Genomic DNA, 19,163 nt, shown 5'->3' with positions numbered 1-19,163 from the left:
CTCACTTTCCTCATCTGCAAAATGGAGTTAATCATAGCACCTACTTCCCTGTGTTGTTACAAAGATCAAATGAAATAATATTTGTAAGGTACTTTGCAAATATTAAATGCTAGTTATTATTATCATCACCCACATTTTCCTCATCTATAAAATGAGGGTGAAAAGAATTCTGGAACATTAAATACAGGGTGACCCTCAAAATCAAGAAAATCTGTATTCAAGCCATTCATTCAGTTCCTCCAGGTAACTGTTAGACAGTAAGTTGGGACAAGTTAATCTTTTCAATGGAGTCAGTTTCCACGCTGGGAGATGCTTACACTGATGAAATACCAAGCCTAGACTAAAAAAGAAAGAAAGAGGGGTGGGGTGATGGAAGTGAATAAAAATGCAGTATTTATAGCATGTAGTGAATAATAACATAGTATTTGTGAGGATCAAATGAGATAATATGTATAAAGCTCTTTGTAACAGTCAAGTGCTATGCAAATGGAAGTGGTTTATGTAGTTAAATTAGTAGTAGTAGTGGTAGTAGAGGTAGTATGATGGTATTATTATTATTATTATTATTATTATTGTTATTATTATTAATTGTAGTAGTAGTAGTAGTAGTAGAGATAGTAGTAGTAGTTTGAAACTGTCTAGTCGCTGAGGCTATTTTGTGGAGAACTGTCAAAATGTCTTTCTTCTGAGGGAACCATGATCTTTAGGGATTGGGCTACCTCATGTCTTGATGTGGCATCTGCTCACACTCACTGATGCACACATTTTGAGAAAGCAACAGCAGAGATGTAGGGGGAAAGCTAAGGTAAGAGTCTTGGTAGTAGGGAAATATTTGGAAAGCACAAAGCTTTCCTGAAGAAGTGGTGTTCTGAGCATTGTTAATAAGTTGTCAGACAAGTGATCTTACTGTGTACCAGAACTGTGCCAATCTTTGGGAGTGGGAGCATAGAATAAATAGCACAGGATTTCTACTTTAGTTTGGAAATCAAAGAGTAACGCATCCAGGAAACAAGAGTGAACAGTACAGGGCAATGTATACTTGTAACCCTGGAACCCCAAACTCAAGGCCTGCATAGATCCCAGTTCAATCTTAAAGGCTTCTCTAAAATTTATATCCTCTATGGATCATATTCTTTTTAAAGATATTAATTCACAGTATTCATTAGAAAGTGAATACTGAAGTTTAACTACTTTGGCCACATAATGAAAAGATGGGACTTATTGGAAAAGACCCTGATCTTGGGAAAAATTGAAGGCAAAAAGGAAAAGGGGAAAGCAAGGAATGAGATGGAGAGATAGTGTCATGGAAGCAATGAACATGAGCTTGGACAGACTTTGGGAGATAGTGGAGGATAGAAGGGCCTGGCATATTATGGTCCAAGGGGTCATGAAGAATTGGACACAACTGAATGACTGAACAACATCAAAAATGCTTGTTTGCCCCGCGCCCAGAAATCTCTGTGGAAACAACAGAATTTGGTTCAATTTTAGCTCTCCCCAACAAACAACATTTGTCTTCCCTTCCTACAAGCAAGAGAGGCTACCAAGTTCAAATAGTTATACTTTATTATGAAACATGTAAGGATGGGTAAATATGGCACCCTTATGGAAGAGCAAATATGGCACCCCTTGCATCGAACCTAGGCTTCACCATTACAGTTTAGTTCATAGTCCCTGGAAGATTCATAACGTTATCAATCACTCAAGTACACAGTGGTCCTGGGCCCAGTTCAGGATCTCTTACTCCCTGTATTCTCCATGGTGGTGGCCCTCCATTAGCTCTGGCTCTTAGTATTTGCTATCATTCCCAGCTTGCCTCAGACACTTCTGTCCTTTGCCTTTTGGGCAGGGCCTCCAGCTGCTGGAGAGTACCTTCACCTTTCTCATTACTACCATCTTCTAGACTTTTCTCCCCCCACCCCAACATGGAAGCCCCTGTGACCCAGCAATTATTTTCTGGGCATGTGTGGAAAAGTGAGCTCTTTCCTTATCGAGGCATGCATCTTCCTGACTCCTTCCTTTCCCTTTACAATGCAAGGAAAAGGAGCAGAGACACGAATGAGACCCATGAAGTTCTCTTTTGTGTGGTACAAGCAGCCTGTATCATGGGAGTTCAGAAGAGATGGGGAAACTTGGTCTCTGACCCCTGGGAATTTAGCATTTAAAGCAAGCAACGTAAGGATGAATAGACACGCAACAATCACCTCCATTGGATTGTAAACTTCATTAAGGCCGGGACCTCAAGTTATCTAAGCTCTATTCTCCTAGCACCTAGAGCATGGAGCAGAGAACTCTGCACACAGTAGGTATTTAATAAATGATTACTGAATTTAGCCCACCGAAAGTGCTATTCCTTATACAGGATGTTTGTCTGATCCCCCTCCCCATTGCATATATTTTGAGATGGCTTTCAGCAGTACTGTTAGTAAAGGTTCAGCCTTCTGCAACCTTGTCCAGTTTGCCTTGTGGCCAAGGGCATGGATTTCTTAGAGAACGAGAGAGCAGGGAAGGCATGGTTAGAGATACGTTCTGAGAATATGAAATCCAACAAAGCTAGCTGGCCCAAAAAGAAATTAGCTGCTAGCTTAGGTCTCCTTAGCAACAAGCAGTAACCAATGGAACTGAGCCAGACACTGATAAATAACTATAATACCTTGCATTTACATATTGCCGTTTCATTGACAAAGTATGAGAGAAAGAAAACTGAATTGAACTTTAGAAAACTCAAATTTGAATCCTGCCCCTGTCTCCTAGTACCTAAAGCTTTGAGCCTGTCACTATATTTTTCTACCTGTGTGACTTTGGGCAAGTCCCCTTAACTTTGAAATATCCTTTGAGGTTCTTTTCAGTTCTGAAACGATGATTCCATTATCCTCTGGAAGCTTTCCCTGATCCTTCCAGGTGTGATAGCTCTCCCCTTCCTTGAGCCTTTTTACTTGTTGCATCCCAAAAGCCAATAAACTCCTTGGGACAGGGATTATTTTCATCTCTCCAACACTTAGCTGAGGTCTGGTGTGTGGTAGGCTCTTAATAAATGTTTGTTGGATTCGGGTGAGGCATAGGGTTGGTGGAGCATCTTCTAACAAATAGCATGAAAATAATCCCTCATCAAGGACATTAGGACAAATATTTTATTCCTCTACCCTAAGGGAAAATATATTACCCACTTCAGAAGATGGCTAATACCATGCAAAGGGCTTTGGCGCTAGAGTTAGAGGACTGTATTCAAATCCTGCCTCTAATGATTACTATATCACTTTGGGAAAGTCCTTTAATCATGCTGAGTCTTGACAATCATGCTGAGATGGCCTTCTAAGGTCTTTTCCATCTCTGTGACTACATATCTACAAATACATACAGATATGTAGATATACATACGTATGTGCACATATATTATATTAATATATTACACTTTACAGATATTCATATTATATATTTTAATGTATATTACATATATACTTTGCTTCCATATCTATAGTGTACATATATGCATATATATGTATTTCATTTCCTCAGTTTAGATCCCTTCTATAGGACGATTCAGTAATGAAAACTCACATGACATTGCTTTACAATTTCCCCATCACCGCCCCCACCAAAATTCCTGCTCTTTCCTTTTTTTACTACAACCTTATGAGTCAGGTAATATCTCTTTTTTTACAGATGAAGAAACCATGGTTCAGAGACACAAACCAGGGTTTTCTAACTCCCAGTTCACTTCTTTCCCCACTACATCATGTTTCATCAATAAATGGTCATAAGAGAGATTGGTACATTGTGTCCTGAGGGACCTGAGATACAGAAAATCATAGATTTAAAACTGGAGGGGAATTTGCCAAAGACTCCAATACCCTGATTTTACAGATAAATAAACTGAGGCAGATGGCGGTTAAGTAATTTGACCAGGGTCACACAGGTACTAAGTGTCCAAAATGGGATTTGAACTTGGGTCTTCCTGACTCTGGGTCCAGGTTTCTGTCCACTACAGCACTGCTTCTGCAGAAAGGTTCACATCTGGCAAACCAGCTTTGTTTCCCTCCTTCTCTCAACTTTCCTCAAAACCAGAGAATTTCCATGAAACATCACCCACAAGGAAGCACTTTGTGTGCACACGATTTCACCCTTCCTCCCCTCACGCCCTGGCTCCAAGGGTTAAAATAGCCATTCAGGAGTTCAAACTAGCATGATATGGATGGTCTGTATGAACTGACTGTACCAGGTATGAAGTGACTGAGAACAGAGAGCAAAGAAGTCCAAGATCCCCTTTCTAATTTGAGCTTTATTTCTCCCACTGAAAAGTGAAGCCTTGTTATCGCCACTTTCACTCATTATGTGGTTTTTTGTTGTTTTTTTTTTGCTACTTGGCAGCCACTCAGCACCAACATCTCTGGGGACTTTGGACGCACCAGGCAGTCGTACGCAGGCTATTAAAATAGAGCTCGTGAAGGTGACATGCCATGAAATTGGTGTGGGGAAAACAGTGAGCTTGGTATGTCTGCACAATCCATACCAGCCCTGACACGGTTTCCTCTTGACAAGAGGGGATTTTTTAAAGATCCCCAATAAGTTGGAGCTGAAAACCACTTGCTGCTTTCCCCCAAATGCTCTGGGAAGGGTTTAGAGAGAACCTGCCAACTGCTTTCATTCCACAAAGAGGAAAAAGCTTAAAATGCAAATATCCTGGGAAGAAGAAGCATGCAAAACTAGTTTCAGCCAAATCATAAATGCCCACGAGGCAGCGTGGTGGAGTGCTGATACTGGAGTCAGGCACCACCTGCCTCTGACATTTCCTCCCTGTGTGACTATGAACTAGTCACTTAATCTCAGAGAGCCTCCATTTCCCCATCTGTAAAATGAGAGAATTCAACTAGATGGTTTTGTAAAGTCCTTTCCAATTTTAAATTTATAATTGTATGACTGATAACAGAGCCTTCCCAGAGTACACTCTTATTTTGCTAGGGGGAGTAGAGAGAGAACACAAGTCCCAGGACATTTGGGATGGCAGAACACAAAGAAGAGGGTCAGAAAGAAAAGACTGAGGTCATTAAAGATGTTCCATGTTTGTCTTTACATCCTCAGCCTTACCGTGGTACTTGGCACCAAGTAGGTACTTAATTAATTTAATCGAACTAAAACAAGTTTCATAATTTTTCCAGGGTCTAGCTTTGACTTTCTCACATCAGGTATTATCCTCCCAGGATATATCCCTAAGGGAATTCAGTAATTGAGAAGGGGCCTGAGGTTTTCTTATTTTTCTGAAGAAACATCTGAGACACAGAGAAGTAAAATGACTTGCTTATGGGATGGAATGGAAAAGCATTTATTAAGCACTTACTGTGTGCCAAGCACTCTGCCAAGTGTTTTAGAGAGAAGATCAGGTAATTTCTTTCAAGTAGCATACATTCTAGTTAGTATAGGCAACACATATAAGAGGATTTAGCTTCAGGGTAGATGGAATGGTTAAGTGGTCCTTAGGATGCAACAGTAGGATGAATGACAAAGAGTCTTTGGTGTACAACAGGACATAAGGCAATGTCTAAGAAGGATAGTGTATAAGGGTGTAAAGGTAGGGTAAATGGCAAGGTCCACCACCTAATCAGAAGGATTTTTTTGTTGGTGATTCCCTGCTTATCCAAGTTATGTAAGTGACCATATCCCCATCTAGTGACTATTGGGATAGGGTAGTGGACTCAAAGGTAGGAGTGGAGCAGGGCTTTGAGCTACTTCTGGCATGATGGTGAACATCCAGCTGGGATCAAAAGTCAAGCACCTAGTGCCAGAGATGAGGAAAGTCTTTCCACCAGAAGCAGCACTTGAGCTGAAGCTTAAAAAGAGCTAAGGATTCTAAGAGGTAGAGGTCAGGAAGGAGTGTTTTCTAGGAATGGGAAGCAGCCTATACAAAGATAGAGAGCCAGGAGAGAAAGGGCTGACTTTGAGAAATAACAAGTTCATAAAAAGGAGCAATATTCCACAAATTTAGAAGTCATATAACGATGAGTTTTTAATGTCAAGGTGAGGGGTTGTATGTTTTATCCTAGAGGCAATGGGGAGTCATTGCTCCTTGAGCTGGTGAATGATATGGTCGTGCAAGAGTATCATTAGAAGATTTTGCAATAGCCAAGACAGAAGAACTGATAAGAGTATGACCTAGGGTGGTCATCTTATGGGTGGAAAGCTGTTGAAGACATAAGATCAATGAAACTTGTCAAGGAATTGGATACTGAGAGCAAAGGTAAATTTGAAAATGATTCCAAGGTTGCAAACCTGGGTGCCTAGAAGAATGGTGGTGCCCTTTAAGAGAAGCAGAGAAATTTGGTTTATGGGGTAAGTTTAACATTGGGTTTCATTTTAGACATATTGAATCCAAAGATGAATGTGAACTTGTTCTCCAGATCCTGGAACGAGAGAATCAAAGAGAACCCCTTGTATCAGAAAAGAGACTATCTTAGGACAATCAAAAGTAAAGGAGAATCTTTTATGTATGTTTCACTGTGTTTTTTTTAATATATTTTTTTTTATTTCTTTAAATATTTCCCAATTACATATACACTTTTTAAACAATCCTTTAAAAAAATTTTAGTTCCAAATTCTCTCCCTTCCATTCTGCTTCTTTCCTTGAGAAGGCAAGTAGTTTGATTTTGATCCTATTTGTAATGTCATGCATGGTTCATGATTACAAAGATTCAGCTGTACACTTGATCAAATTATATGCCTGGAATATATAAGCCCCACAACAGGTATTCTAAATCTTTTCCTATCTCCTTAATCCCCTAAGTCTACCTCTCTGTTGTCAGATGGTCCCACTCTTACTTTGCTAAGATGGAAGCCATCAGTTGTGAACCTCCTACTGTGCATCACACATAAACAGAATTTCTCAGCTGTTCCTTTGACCAGACCCAAACTGTCATCACCAATCACCTATTAGACATTCAACCCATGGATCCCAGTTCTGGGCGTAGAGGCATACCTGGTTATCATTATATAAAAAAGATCTCCAATTTTCAATTAATGAATCAATTTAAAAAGCGTTTATGGAGAGCATACTTTGTGCAGAATACTGTGCAAGGTTCTAGTAAAGTTATGAAGCTTAGATATTTGTCCTCATAGAGTTTCTAGTCTAGGAAGAGGTATGTTATACAAATACAGATTATTATCACATACAATAACACCTTGATAAATGCAGTGGAGAGACAGGGAATAGCAGGCAATAATGAAAGGTTTGAGGAAGCTAGAAAAGATTTTGAGTCAACTCCTGTATGGAGCTTTTCCTTTACCAGAGTGGGAGACAGGTTAGTGTTTCCAGAGAGCTTGATTTAAGTAATCTGGTATTCCAGTGACAGAGGAAACTGAGGGTGGAGGGAGGTGTGCCCCACCACTGGTGGTCTACATCAGCTTCTGACCCTGAGTGATTAAGTGACTCTTAGGTTAGCTCCTTTGCCTTTTTCCTCCTAGTGTAAAATGAGAAGGACGGTACCTTTGCCCTCCTTCTGGTACTAGGGAGCCTTTTCTTAATTAATGCTCATTAATGAGGTCATGAATGAGTATAAAGCAAATGAATGTACGCAGCAGTCACTTAGAATTGAGTATAAAATCCCCCTCCTGTTGAAAAGGATTACCATGGTAATGTTCTGGGAAGGGAGGACTTTCGAGGGAAATACAGTCCTGTAAATCAGATTTCTGACCTGCAAGGAGAAAGACAGTCGTCAGAAAAGGAGTGTCATGGGATATGAACAGAGACAAACTCTTTCTTACTTGGCCTGAGATCCCATAGCCTGACTGCTAGACACCACACCAGTGTAGTTTATCATATTAGCGAAAGCATTTTCAAATTCAATTACACTGATGCTGGAAATGGCCCCATGGATGCTGTTAATCTCTGGGAAAGAATTATACCAGGTCTCTGAAGCTTCCTATTTCTACACCCAATCTCAAGCATTATTCTAAAGGTTAATTTAAGATCCATCGTCCAAGAGAGAAGTTAACCATAACTGTTGAAAGGACTGTCCTCTCCCGCTTGACTGACTGGGGGTTTTATCAGTGTGTAAGAGTTCATTAGTTTTAATTAGTGTAATCACTAATGTTGCATTAACAGTTTAGTGAGGGAAAGTAATTACTCACACATCCACTGTATTAGATAGGAAAATGAGAATTCATTTTCCGAGACCATTAACATTTCAGATTAACATTGCAGCAATTAAAAAACACTTTCTCCCAGTCACCATCCCAATGACCTGCTTACCCACAGATAGTTTAAATTAACCATATCTTTCATCAGGAGAAGTAGAGAGAAATATAGAATGAAGGCCAAGTAGATTATTTTATAATCCCTTCTACAGCCACACAGCAAGAGTAGAAATCTTGATTAGTTCATAATGTCCTGCTTGATTTGCATAGTCATTGGGTCTCTGCACTGGGGATTATAAACTTGGCTACACTGTAACCCAGAAGCAATAAAGCCCTGTGAAAGCAAGAAACAAAAGAATAGCAGGCAAGTCTAGATGGACTGATGTTCCCTGGGTCCAGGAATGTGTACGGATCACTGTTAGCAGGGTTAGGGGTTCATTATTCTTTCTATCAGGAACCGTAGGTTAGGGCAAGCTATTATATTTGTTCATAGAGGATCTTGGTTTAAATTAAAGCACGTCACCACCTCTGCCAGGCCAATGAGAAATCTTTGTGCCTGTCAGAGCCATTCCAATGCCTGAGGGACCAAAGGTCCCTCCAGTCTGCCCTTTTAAATCATTAAGGGTCAAATGAAATGAAACAGTAGCCATTTCCCTTGAACTAGGAATTCCCTGCTCTCCTCAACCCTCATCCTTTCATTCTGTCATGAGTTTCCAAAGTCCCCATGACAGACACATCATTTTCGAGTCAGACACTCAGAATTTTTTCTTTTGCAGGTCATTATGTGTGACCATGGAGCCCTAGGCTAAGGACATTAGGACCTCTTCCCTGGGGTTTGATGAAGAAACAACTAAACTATGTCCCAAGGCTGCTTCCCTTAGAGGGCAAGATGTGGAGGGAAGAGACAAGAGGTCTGTGGAGAGAGTTAATTAGGCTAAATGCCACCAGATCTCTCCATATTTGAGCCTCATGTTTGCTTAGCATCCCACATTTTTCATAATGCTTAAATATGATATGCCAGGCCTAGAGGCCTGAGGGCTACCCGAGTCTTACCTTACCTATCGCAGGTCTTCGGCTGGTCAAACCGGATAAACGTATGAGAGAAGAGACTTTCCGGAGTCGAACAAGGGTTAGGCTTTATTCAGGGTCTTGGTTACATGTGCAGGGGGAACTCTTCCTTAGGAGAGAGAGAAATCTCCCAAGGAGGCAAAGATCTTACAGTAAGAGATTGGAAATGGAAGTGGAAGTGGGGAGAGAGGGGAGAGGGAAGAAAGAAGAGAGGAGAGAAGGAAGAGGGGCCTTCTGTCCTGTAAGGGCCCCTCAGCGCTAAGAGCGCCTTCAGGCTTTCCTGACCCTACTTAAGCTCTCCTGCCACATAGTTTGCACCTGAATACCGTGCCTGTTAGATAACAATAGGTGTGCTCAAACCCGGGCCAATCTCAAGGGCGGGGGATGCTCTCTCCCATCACGTTTCCCACGGGAAGAGGCGGAAATGCACGAGATAGCTCGGTCTCACACCTCAATTCCCTGCTGTTCCCTGGGGGGCCTCATGAGAACTCTAAGGTTTAGAAGTCCTCACTTTTACCTGCCCGAGACTGTCCACATGGAACTGAGCTTCCACCCCCAACAATGATACCTCTCTGGGACCTCACCAAAATGCAGAATTATAACAGAAATACCCCTACTACCAATTATATAGCACTTTAAATTTTGCAAAGCACTTTACAAATAATATCTCATTTAGGGACTCACAACAATCCTGAGAAGTAGGTGCTATTATTATCTGCATTCTACAGATGAGAAAACTGAGGTAAATAGAAATTAAATGACTTGCTGGGGCATATTACTAATAAGTACTGAGGTAGGATTCAAATTCAGATCTTGAATCCAGGTCCTGTACTCTATCCACTGCACTACCTAGCTGTTAGGATTATTATCTAAATCTATGATGCTGAGGAGAGGAGGCCAGATGTAGTGGGTAGAGAACCAATCTTAGAGTTAGGGAGAGCTGGCCTTAAGTCTTATCTCAAAACTATCTGTATGACTCTGGAGAGGTTATTTAACCTTATCAATGCATCAGGACACTGTAGGACTATAAGTGACAGAGAAAGTGGCATTCTTTAAAGCAAAAGGGAGTTTCCTCAACAGGGATTTCCTAAGACAATGAAAGTACAGGTGGGAAGGGAAAGGAAGAGAAGGGGAGATAAAGGGAGGGAAGGTAAGACAAAGCAAGGGAAGGGATGGTAAGGGAAGGCAAAGGAAGGGAAGGGAAAGAAAGAGAAGTCAAGAGAAGACAAGGGGAGACAAAGGGAGAGAAGGCAAGGCAAAACAAGGGAAAGGATGGGAAAGGAAGAGGGAATGGAATGCAGGGGAAGAAATCCTATGATCCCCATTTGATAGATTGGCTAGGAGAATTTCAACAGCTTGACCAACTTTGGGCAGATTTAAATGGAAGTAGTGGGGAAAGTAATGCAAAACTTATGGCTCCCAGTGTAGATCTTCTACTACACCCCTGCCCTCAACTCCTTCCTCTCCAAGAAACAAACATTCAGGCAACATCATGTATTGGCGAATCAGGATAGAGAGATTGACAAAGTACTGGATTTACAATACGAATACAATACGAAGACCTGGGTTTGAATGTGGGCTCTAATAGTTGCCAGAACCATAGATTTAGGGTTGAAAGTTGCCTCAGGGGTCATCTATTCCAAACACCTCATTTCACAGAATAAAACCGAGGCCCAGAGAAATTAAGTGATTTTCCCAAAGTCACACAGATAGTAAGTGGTCTACCATTTATCAGAATTTGAACCCAGGTTCTCTGATTCTTTCCAATTTATCAGACTACCTGTTGGGCAAGTCCCTTTAACTCTGTGAGCCTCAGTTTCTTTATCTGTAAAATTGGGGGATTGGATTAGATAACCTCTTAGGTTCACTCATGCTCTAAATTTTATGATCTCATTGCCTCAAAATATAGACATGCATGTGAGTTCCTTCAAAAGAATGGTGGCTAACAGAGGAATGGGACAACTAGGTGTCATGGTGGATAAAGTGCCCAACTTCAGACATTTACTGGCTGTGTGAACCTGGGCAAGTCACTTAACCTTGTTTGCCTCAGTTTCCTCATCTGTAAAATGAACTGGAAAAAGAAATGGCAAATCACTCCACTATCTTTGCCAGGAAAACCCAAAATGGGGTTACAACAAGTCAGACAGGACTGACACAACATAATAGGGGGAGTAGAAATAGGATTAGAGTGGCTCTTTTTAATAAAAAGCACCAAATACATGGGGATTCTGGGAGGAAGAATTGAAAAGAGCTCAGGGCTCTACTCATAGCACCCACAGTTAAGCCACACACTAAAATATATTATTTCCCAGAATGCTATATGTAAAGGACTATGGACCATTAGAACTGGTGTTTTCAGTATGGAGAGATAATACTGAATAGTGCATCATAGAGTCAAGAACTTGAAACTAGGAAGATCTGAGTTCAAAACCTGCCACATATGTGTCCGTGGGCAAGTTATTTAACCTCTGTTTGTCTCAGTTTTCTTGCCTGTAAAATGGGAATAATAATAGCACCTACCTCCAAAGGTTATTTTGAGGATCAGATGAGTTAATCTTTGTGTGTGCGAAATGTTTTGTAAACCTTAATGTGATAGATAAATCTAGCAATTATTTTAGCACAATCTTTAAATGTGAAAGAAAATACCACTTTTTAAAAGCCAGGGATCGTCATAGAGTTATCTGAGTGCTAGTGACTATGCCTTTGGAATGTGTGCAGCAAGACATGCTAGAGTTTTAATGCCATTGAGAAATAAACATGTCAGCACTTGGGGCTAATGAAGGGAGAGGAACACTGAGCTGTTCTCTCCTTTAAGATACAAGCACCCCGAGTTCAGAAATGTTTTTGCTTTTCCTCTATGTCCTCAGCACTTGGCACAATGCCGGTCATCTAGAAAGCATTTACCAAGTGCTGGTTGGCTGGTTTCTTGGTTCTTTCAAGTCTCTCCCTTGGCAATTTTCTCTTTCTGTAATTTCAGCCATTACCTCTTCATAAACAACCACTAAATCTTTACATTCAGCCCTGTTTTCTCTCTTTCAAGCCCCAGACTCCCATTTCCAGCTGTCTACAGGACATATCACCCCATATATCCCATTGACACCTTCGATTCAACTTGTCTATGAAATATTATTTCAAAGAATCACAGAAAAAAAAATCTCAGATTTGGAAAAATCTCAGAAGTCATCTGATTCAATGAGTAATTGACTATTCAATAGTCCATAAACATTTATTAAGCACTTATTATGTTCCAAACACTGCGCTAAGTCCTGAGGATACAAATATGGGGGAGGGAAAGCACTTCCTGCCCTCAAGGATATCACAGTCTAATGGGGGAAGTGACAATACACAAAAGGTGACTTAAAAGGGAGAGGAGAAGGAGGAGGAGGTAACCCACTTGGGGTGCATGATGGAGAAGTCAGTCAAAGAAGTGCTAAAGTAGTATCACCGGGTGAGAAATGAGATGTTTGACCTGAGCTCTCTCCTTCAATGGAGGTTTGGAGTTCATGGCCTCACCCACCAATCAGAGAGGCAGAGGTAGGGCTGAGGAGGAGACCAATGTTCATAATCTCATCCGACTGAAGAATCAAGAAGGCTTAATTACTGTTTTCCCTCTGTCTGAATTGATCTCTTAAGAACAGTAAGTTCATAATATACACCCCTGCTTTAAAAATAGAAATCTTGACACTTTTACTTATTTTCTGCAGCACAATAGTTGAGTTGTCTCTTCTTCAGCAGAAACCCTAGGCTAGGGTTCTTTTCATCTGTGTCATATCTTTCTCACCCATGGGGTTCCTCAAAAGGCAAGGGTTATTAATATGGGGTCCGTATACACATATACATATGTGTTATATGTGTATGGACTATATCTAATATGTATATTGTATATATAGGTATTTCTATATTATATATATCCATTATATATATGTGTGTGTATACAATGTGTATATATATATATATATATGTATGTATATATATATATATACACATATGTGTGTGTGTATATATATATACATATATACGCTGAAAATTTTCTTTTAATATAATTTATTTCTCTGGTAATTCTACATATTTTGTTTTATGCACTTAAAAACATGATGCTGAGAAGGGTCCATTTTTGTTTTTTATGCTGTTCAGTCGTTTTAGTTGTTCACCTCTTTGTGAACCCATTTGGCTTTTTCTTGGCAAGGACGCTAGACTGGTTTCCTGTTTCTTCTCCAGCTTATTTTACAGATGAGGAAACTGAGGCAAACAGGATCAAATGACTTGCCCAGGGTGACATAGTAAGTGTCTGAGGCTGAATTTGAACTCAGGAAGACTCAGAAAGGCCTGGCATTCTGTCCACCACACCAACTAACAGCCCAAAGGGGTCCATAGGTTTCTTCAAACTGCCAAAGGGATGTATGACACAAAATACTAAAAATTCCCGACCTAGAAGTTTCTCAGACTGGGGATAAGGCCTAGCCTCATTTCTCACTAACCTCTTTCTTTTTTCTTTGCAGTATGTGTCTACCAGACGTGCAGTCACACAGAGCCCTCCAGAGCCAGTTGGCTTCCATCCTCACCATCACCTCCGCCACCATCACCACTACCACCACCAGCAACAACGCCACCATCATCACCACCACCATCACTCCCTCCCTCACCACCTTCACCATCAGGAAGCAGTGTTGCACGAGGCACCGCTCCCCCTCTGTATCTGTCCCTTATTCTCTTGTCAGTGGGAAGGCCAGCTGGAGGTGGTATTGTCCCACCTGAGGCAAAGCCACAGAATCGACATCCTCCAGGGAGCAGAGATAGTCTTCCTGGCTACAGACATGAACCTCCCAGCACCAGCTGATTGGATCATCGTGCATTCCTGTTTGGGTCACCACTTCTTGCTGGTGCTGAGAAAGCAAGAGAAGTACGAGGGCCACCCACAATTCTTCGCCACTATGATGCTGATTGGAACTCCAACTCAGGCTGACTGCTTCACCTACCGCCTGGAACTCAACAGGAACCAAAGGCGCCTCAAGTGGGAGGCCACCCCCAGATCAGTCCTGGAGTGCGTGGACTCCATCATCACTGATGGTGACTGCTTGGTACTGAACACTTCCCTGGCTCAGCTCTTTTCTGACAATGGCAGTCTGGCAATTGGAATTGCGATCTCAGCGAGCAAGGTCCATGCCTCTGAAGTTGAGATTTGAAGGACAGAGACAAGGACACACAACTACTGCCTCCAAGAACAACAAACCATTGGCTGTGTCTCCATGGTTTCTGGATGTCAAGACTCTAAATTTTCTTCTTTTTTAGTCTCAGGTCTTTTGTGATATTTAGAATTTGTCTGCCATGGGCATTATGTTACGTATACATATTGTGATTTAAGGTCTCAGTGTAATGCATCATCTGTTTTGTTGGTACAATTTTATGTAGTATTTTAAAGATAGTTATCCAATCAGAATGGTTATTTCTGTCCACCATGACTCTCCACCCAAACACATGCACACGCATACAGGTGTGATTGAACAAAACTAAATAAGTTCATCAAACCACTTGCATGTAATTGGACAAAACCAGCAAGTCCATTAAACCAATTAGAAAGATACATGGTGTCTTGAAAGAAGTAGATTGCTTTTTTCTCCTATCTATTTCATAAAGGACTAAATCTGAAGTGCCCTTTTTCAGCACATCAAGTAAGAAGGTCTAGTTGATTCAGACATCAAGCAGCTCCTAATTAGCACTTAACCACAAAGATGACATCTATATACAGTATCAGGGGCAGGGATAGGAATTGTAATATGTATTCTGTATGTACAGGTCTAGTCCTGTGATTCAAGACTGACATTAAATACTAAGTGCAGCTTTGGAAGGTTCTCATTGGTTTCTTCCACTTTAAGCGATAGTGTTGTTCATTGGAAAGAGCATAGGCTTTTGAAACAAAGGACATGGGTTCAAATCACAGCTCTCATTTATTAGCCACGTTTAACTTTGGTATTCCTTTTTCTTACAGGATCATGGGAATTTGCAGTTGGAAGGGACCTTAGAGATCAACTTATCCAACCCTTCAGTTTACAATAAATGTTTACTGAATGGATTTAAGGATGAGGAGACAAATGCAGAGAATTAGAGGTCACACAGATAGCAAATAGCAGAGTTGGACCTTCGTCCCAAATTTTGTGACTCACAATCCAGTTCTTTTCCCAATACAAGGATGATAGTGAGTCTTATCTTCCCTTGAACCAGACTTAAAATTACCTGTCTTTTTTTGATGCCCTCCTGAGCATTCCTTTGTCCTGTAATTTTCAAGACAAATTCACTATCACATCAAATGTGAGAGAAGGAAAGAAAGGCAGAAAAAGCCAGAAAGGAAAGTAAAGCAAACATCTCCTGTCTCTGAAATGAAGATATTTCCTCAGAGAGTCTGCTTCATGATACAATTATGAAGCCTGTCAATCCCTTCACTTGGCTCCTAACTCTTTACAATCTATAGTTTCATAACTAGGATGAACTTAAGAGTATAATACACAGATCCCATGTCATAAATGAGAAATGTCATATTCAAAATAAAGGATCCTCTGTTCTGTCTTCTGCAGACAACTGAACAGCATCCTCTTCATAGATAGTCCTTCAAATATTTTAGTTCAATGCAATGTAGCAGATATTGATTGAGTACCTATGATGGGCAAGGGAATGATACAGTATACATAGATGAAGAAGACCAGATTCCTGCCCAAGCTCATAACTTCCTAAGAGATTTTTTCACCTATATTTTATATTCTAAAACTTTCCATGGACACCATCATTCAGCACAAAAGCATAATTACTGGAAATATAAATATCATTGGCACCCATCTGTCCATAGATTGGTGCTGAATATTATGCAAGGCTACTTAGGTGAACCCAGAAGCCTTTAAGAGTTTAAGATTAAGAGTCATAGAAAAGATTAGGAAGAAATGTCAGGCAGGAAACAATACTAACCCTTGAGGCTACAGAAAGGTAGTGGACTTGGTCACATTTCCAGGGCCAAGAGGAACACTTGTACTTGTCACTGCAGGGGAGCAAGGTCCCTTTCTGGGAAAAGAGCAGACAGAACACAGTTCAGGAGAGCAGTGACCACACCTCTCCGTGGATCATACCACCTTGTAAGCACTAAAACCTTAACAGATCTCCAGAACTAGTTCTGAAAATAGCAGCATGAAAAACCTGAAACTTAGGACAAAACCCCCTCCACCCCAAAAGAATGCAACTTTAACAAGAAGTTAAAAGTCAAGAAATAGGCCAGAAAAAGGGATGAATAACAAAAAAGAACCTGATCATTAAAAACTACAATGGTGACAGGGAAGATCCTGACACAAACTCAGAAGAAGACAATGCTATCAAAATAGCTACAAGCAAAACCTCAGAGAAAAAGTGAATTGAACACAAATTCAACAAAAATTCCTGGAAGCACTCAAAAAGGCTTATAAAAATCAAATAAGAGAACCAGAAAAAATTTGGGCAAATGAGAATAAGGCAATATTATTATGAAAAGATAATCTTGGTAAAAATTATTATTAAAATTATGAAAACAGTTTGATAAAAAGATACACAAAAATACTAAAGAAAATAACACATTAAAAAGCAGAATTGGCCAAATGGAAAAAGAAGAACAAAAGCTCACTGAGGAAAGTAATCCTTTAAAAATTTGAATTGGGCAAGTAGACTCTAATGACTCCATGATAGATCAAGAAATAATCAAAATCAAAAGAAAAAAAATAGAAGAAAATGTGAAATATCTCACTGGCAAAACAATTGACCTGGGAAATAGATCAAGAAGAGAATTATTGAGCTTCCTGAAAACCATGAAATTAAAAAGTGTTTAGATACATATTTCAAGAAATTATCAAGTAAAATAGAAATGGAAAGAATCCACTGAGTACCACCTGAAGGAAATCCTAAAATGAAAATTCCAAGGAATATTATAGCCAAATTTCAGAACTCCTAGTTCAAGGAGAAAACATTGCAAGCAACTATAAAGAAACAATTCAAATATAATGGAGCCACAGTCTGGATCACACAAGATTTAACAGCTTCCATATTAAAGGAGTGAAGGACTTGGGATATTATATTCCAGAAGACAAAAGAACTAGGATTACAACTAAGAATAATCTACTCAACAAAATTAAATATGATCTTTCGGGGGGGGGGGATGGATATATAATGAAAGAGAACACTTTTAAGCATTTCTGCTGAAAAGATCAGAACTGAATAGAAAATTTGACTTTCAAGTATAAGACTTAAGAACAACATAAAAAGGTAAACATGAAAGAGAAATCATAAAGGACTCAATAACATTCCTATGTGGGAAGATAATACTTATCATTACATTCCTATATACAAAAATAACACTTATCATTTCTGAGAACTTTATTATTATTAGGGCAGTTAGAAGGAGTGTGAATAGACAGAGGGCATGAGTATTAGTTGCCTGTGATGGGATGATCTCAAAAAAATAAAGGGTGAGAAAGAGAGATTCACTGGAAAAAGGTGGAAAGGGAAAGAAGAACAGGGGACCTTATCTAACATAAAAGAGGCTTGAAAGAGAGAGCTTTTACAGAGGAAGGGGAAATGGAGGAGGAGAGCAATGGGCAACACCCAAACCTTACTCTTATTGGAATTGGCTCAAAGAGGGAACAACATACACACTCAGTTGAGTATAGAAATCTATCTTCCCCAAGAAGGAAGTAGGAGGGGAAGGGGACAAAATGGAGGGCTGATAGAAGGGAAGGCAGATTAAGGGAGGCAGTGGTCAGAAGTGAAACACACTTTTGAGGAAGGATCATGTAAAAAAAAGAGAGAGAGAGAGAAAGATAAATTTGGTGGGGGGAGGGAATGGAAGGAAATATGCAGTTAGTAACTACAACTGTGAATGTGAATGGGCTTAACTCACCTACAAAAAGGAAGTGCATAGCAGAACAGATTAGAAACCAGACTCCAACAATATGTTATTTATATGAAACACATTTGAAACAGAGAAACACACAAAGTAAAAATGAGGAGTTGGAGCATAATCTATCATGCTTCAGCTGAGGCTAAAAAAAAGGCAAAGGTAGTAATCACGATCTCAGACAAAGCAAAAGTAAAAATAGACTGTAATAAAAGAGACAATCAGTACATTTTTGGCGAAACATACCATAGAAGATGAAGTAATATCAATGCTAAACATATGTGCACCAAAAGGCAAAGCATCCAAATGCTTAAAGAAAAAGTTAAATTTATTACAGGAGGAAATCAACAGTAAACTATACTGATGGAGGACTTCAACTTTCCCTCTCAGAACTAAATAAATCTAATCATAAAGTAAGAAATAAATTAAGAAAATGAATTGAATTTTAGAAACATTAGATATGATAAACCAGTGGACAAAGGAGTATACCTTTTCCTCATCTGCACATGGCACCTTCACAAAAAGACCACATAGTGGGCCATTAAAAATCTCACAACCAAAAGCATAAAAATTAAATGCACCCTTCCCAAACAATAATGTAATAAAAAATACAAAAGGGGCATGGAAACATAGGTTAAAAATTAGTTGGAAATGAAATAATCTAATCCTAAGGAATGAGCAGATCAAGGAACAAATCATAGAAACAACAAATAGTATCATTAAAGAGAATTAAAACAATGAGACAACATACTAATATTACAGAATGTAGCCAAAGCAGTACTTAGGGGGAAATTTGTATTTCTAAATGTTTACATCAATTAAATAGAGAAAGAGCAAATCAACAAATTGGGCATGCAATGATGAAAGAAAACTTACTCTTTGCAGATGATATGGTGCTATACTTAGGGAATCCCAAAGGAACAACTAAAAAAGGAGTTGAAATAATTAAATGTTAGCAAAGTTGTAGGATATAAAATAGACTCCCAGAAATCATCACCATTTCTATAAATTACCAACAAAGTCAAGCAACAAGAGCTAGAAAGAGAAATTCCATGTAAAATAACTGCAG

General features: G+C 39.7%; 1 protein-coding gene across 1 annotated transcript in view; it reads left to right on the top strand.

Annotated features, from left to right (window-relative positions):
- The window catches only part of SIAH3 (siah E3 ubiquitin protein ligase family member 3), an 89,307-nt gene extending 74,534 nt beyond the window's left edge, over positions 1-14,773 (top strand). The window contains exon 2 of the mRNA XM_072617204.1: positions 13,692-14,773. Coding sequence (XP_072473305.1) covers positions 13,692-14,375 — 684 coding nt within the window. The 3' untranslated portion in view covers positions 14,376-14,773. The remainder of the gene's footprint in view (positions 1-13,691) is intronic.
- The last annotated feature ends 4,390 nt before the right edge of the window (positions 14,774-19,163 follow it).

Source organism: Notamacropus eugenii, chromosome 6 (genome assembly GCF_028372415.1).
Source record: "Notamacropus eugenii isolate mMacEug1 chromosome 6, mMacEug1.pri_v2, whole genome shotgun sequence".
Taxonomy (NCBI): Eukaryota; Metazoa; Chordata; class Mammalia; order Diprotodontia; family Macropodidae; genus Notamacropus; species Notamacropus eugenii.
The sequence above is the reverse complement of the archived record's forward strand: the minus strand, read 5'-3'. Positions and strand labels throughout refer to the sequence as shown.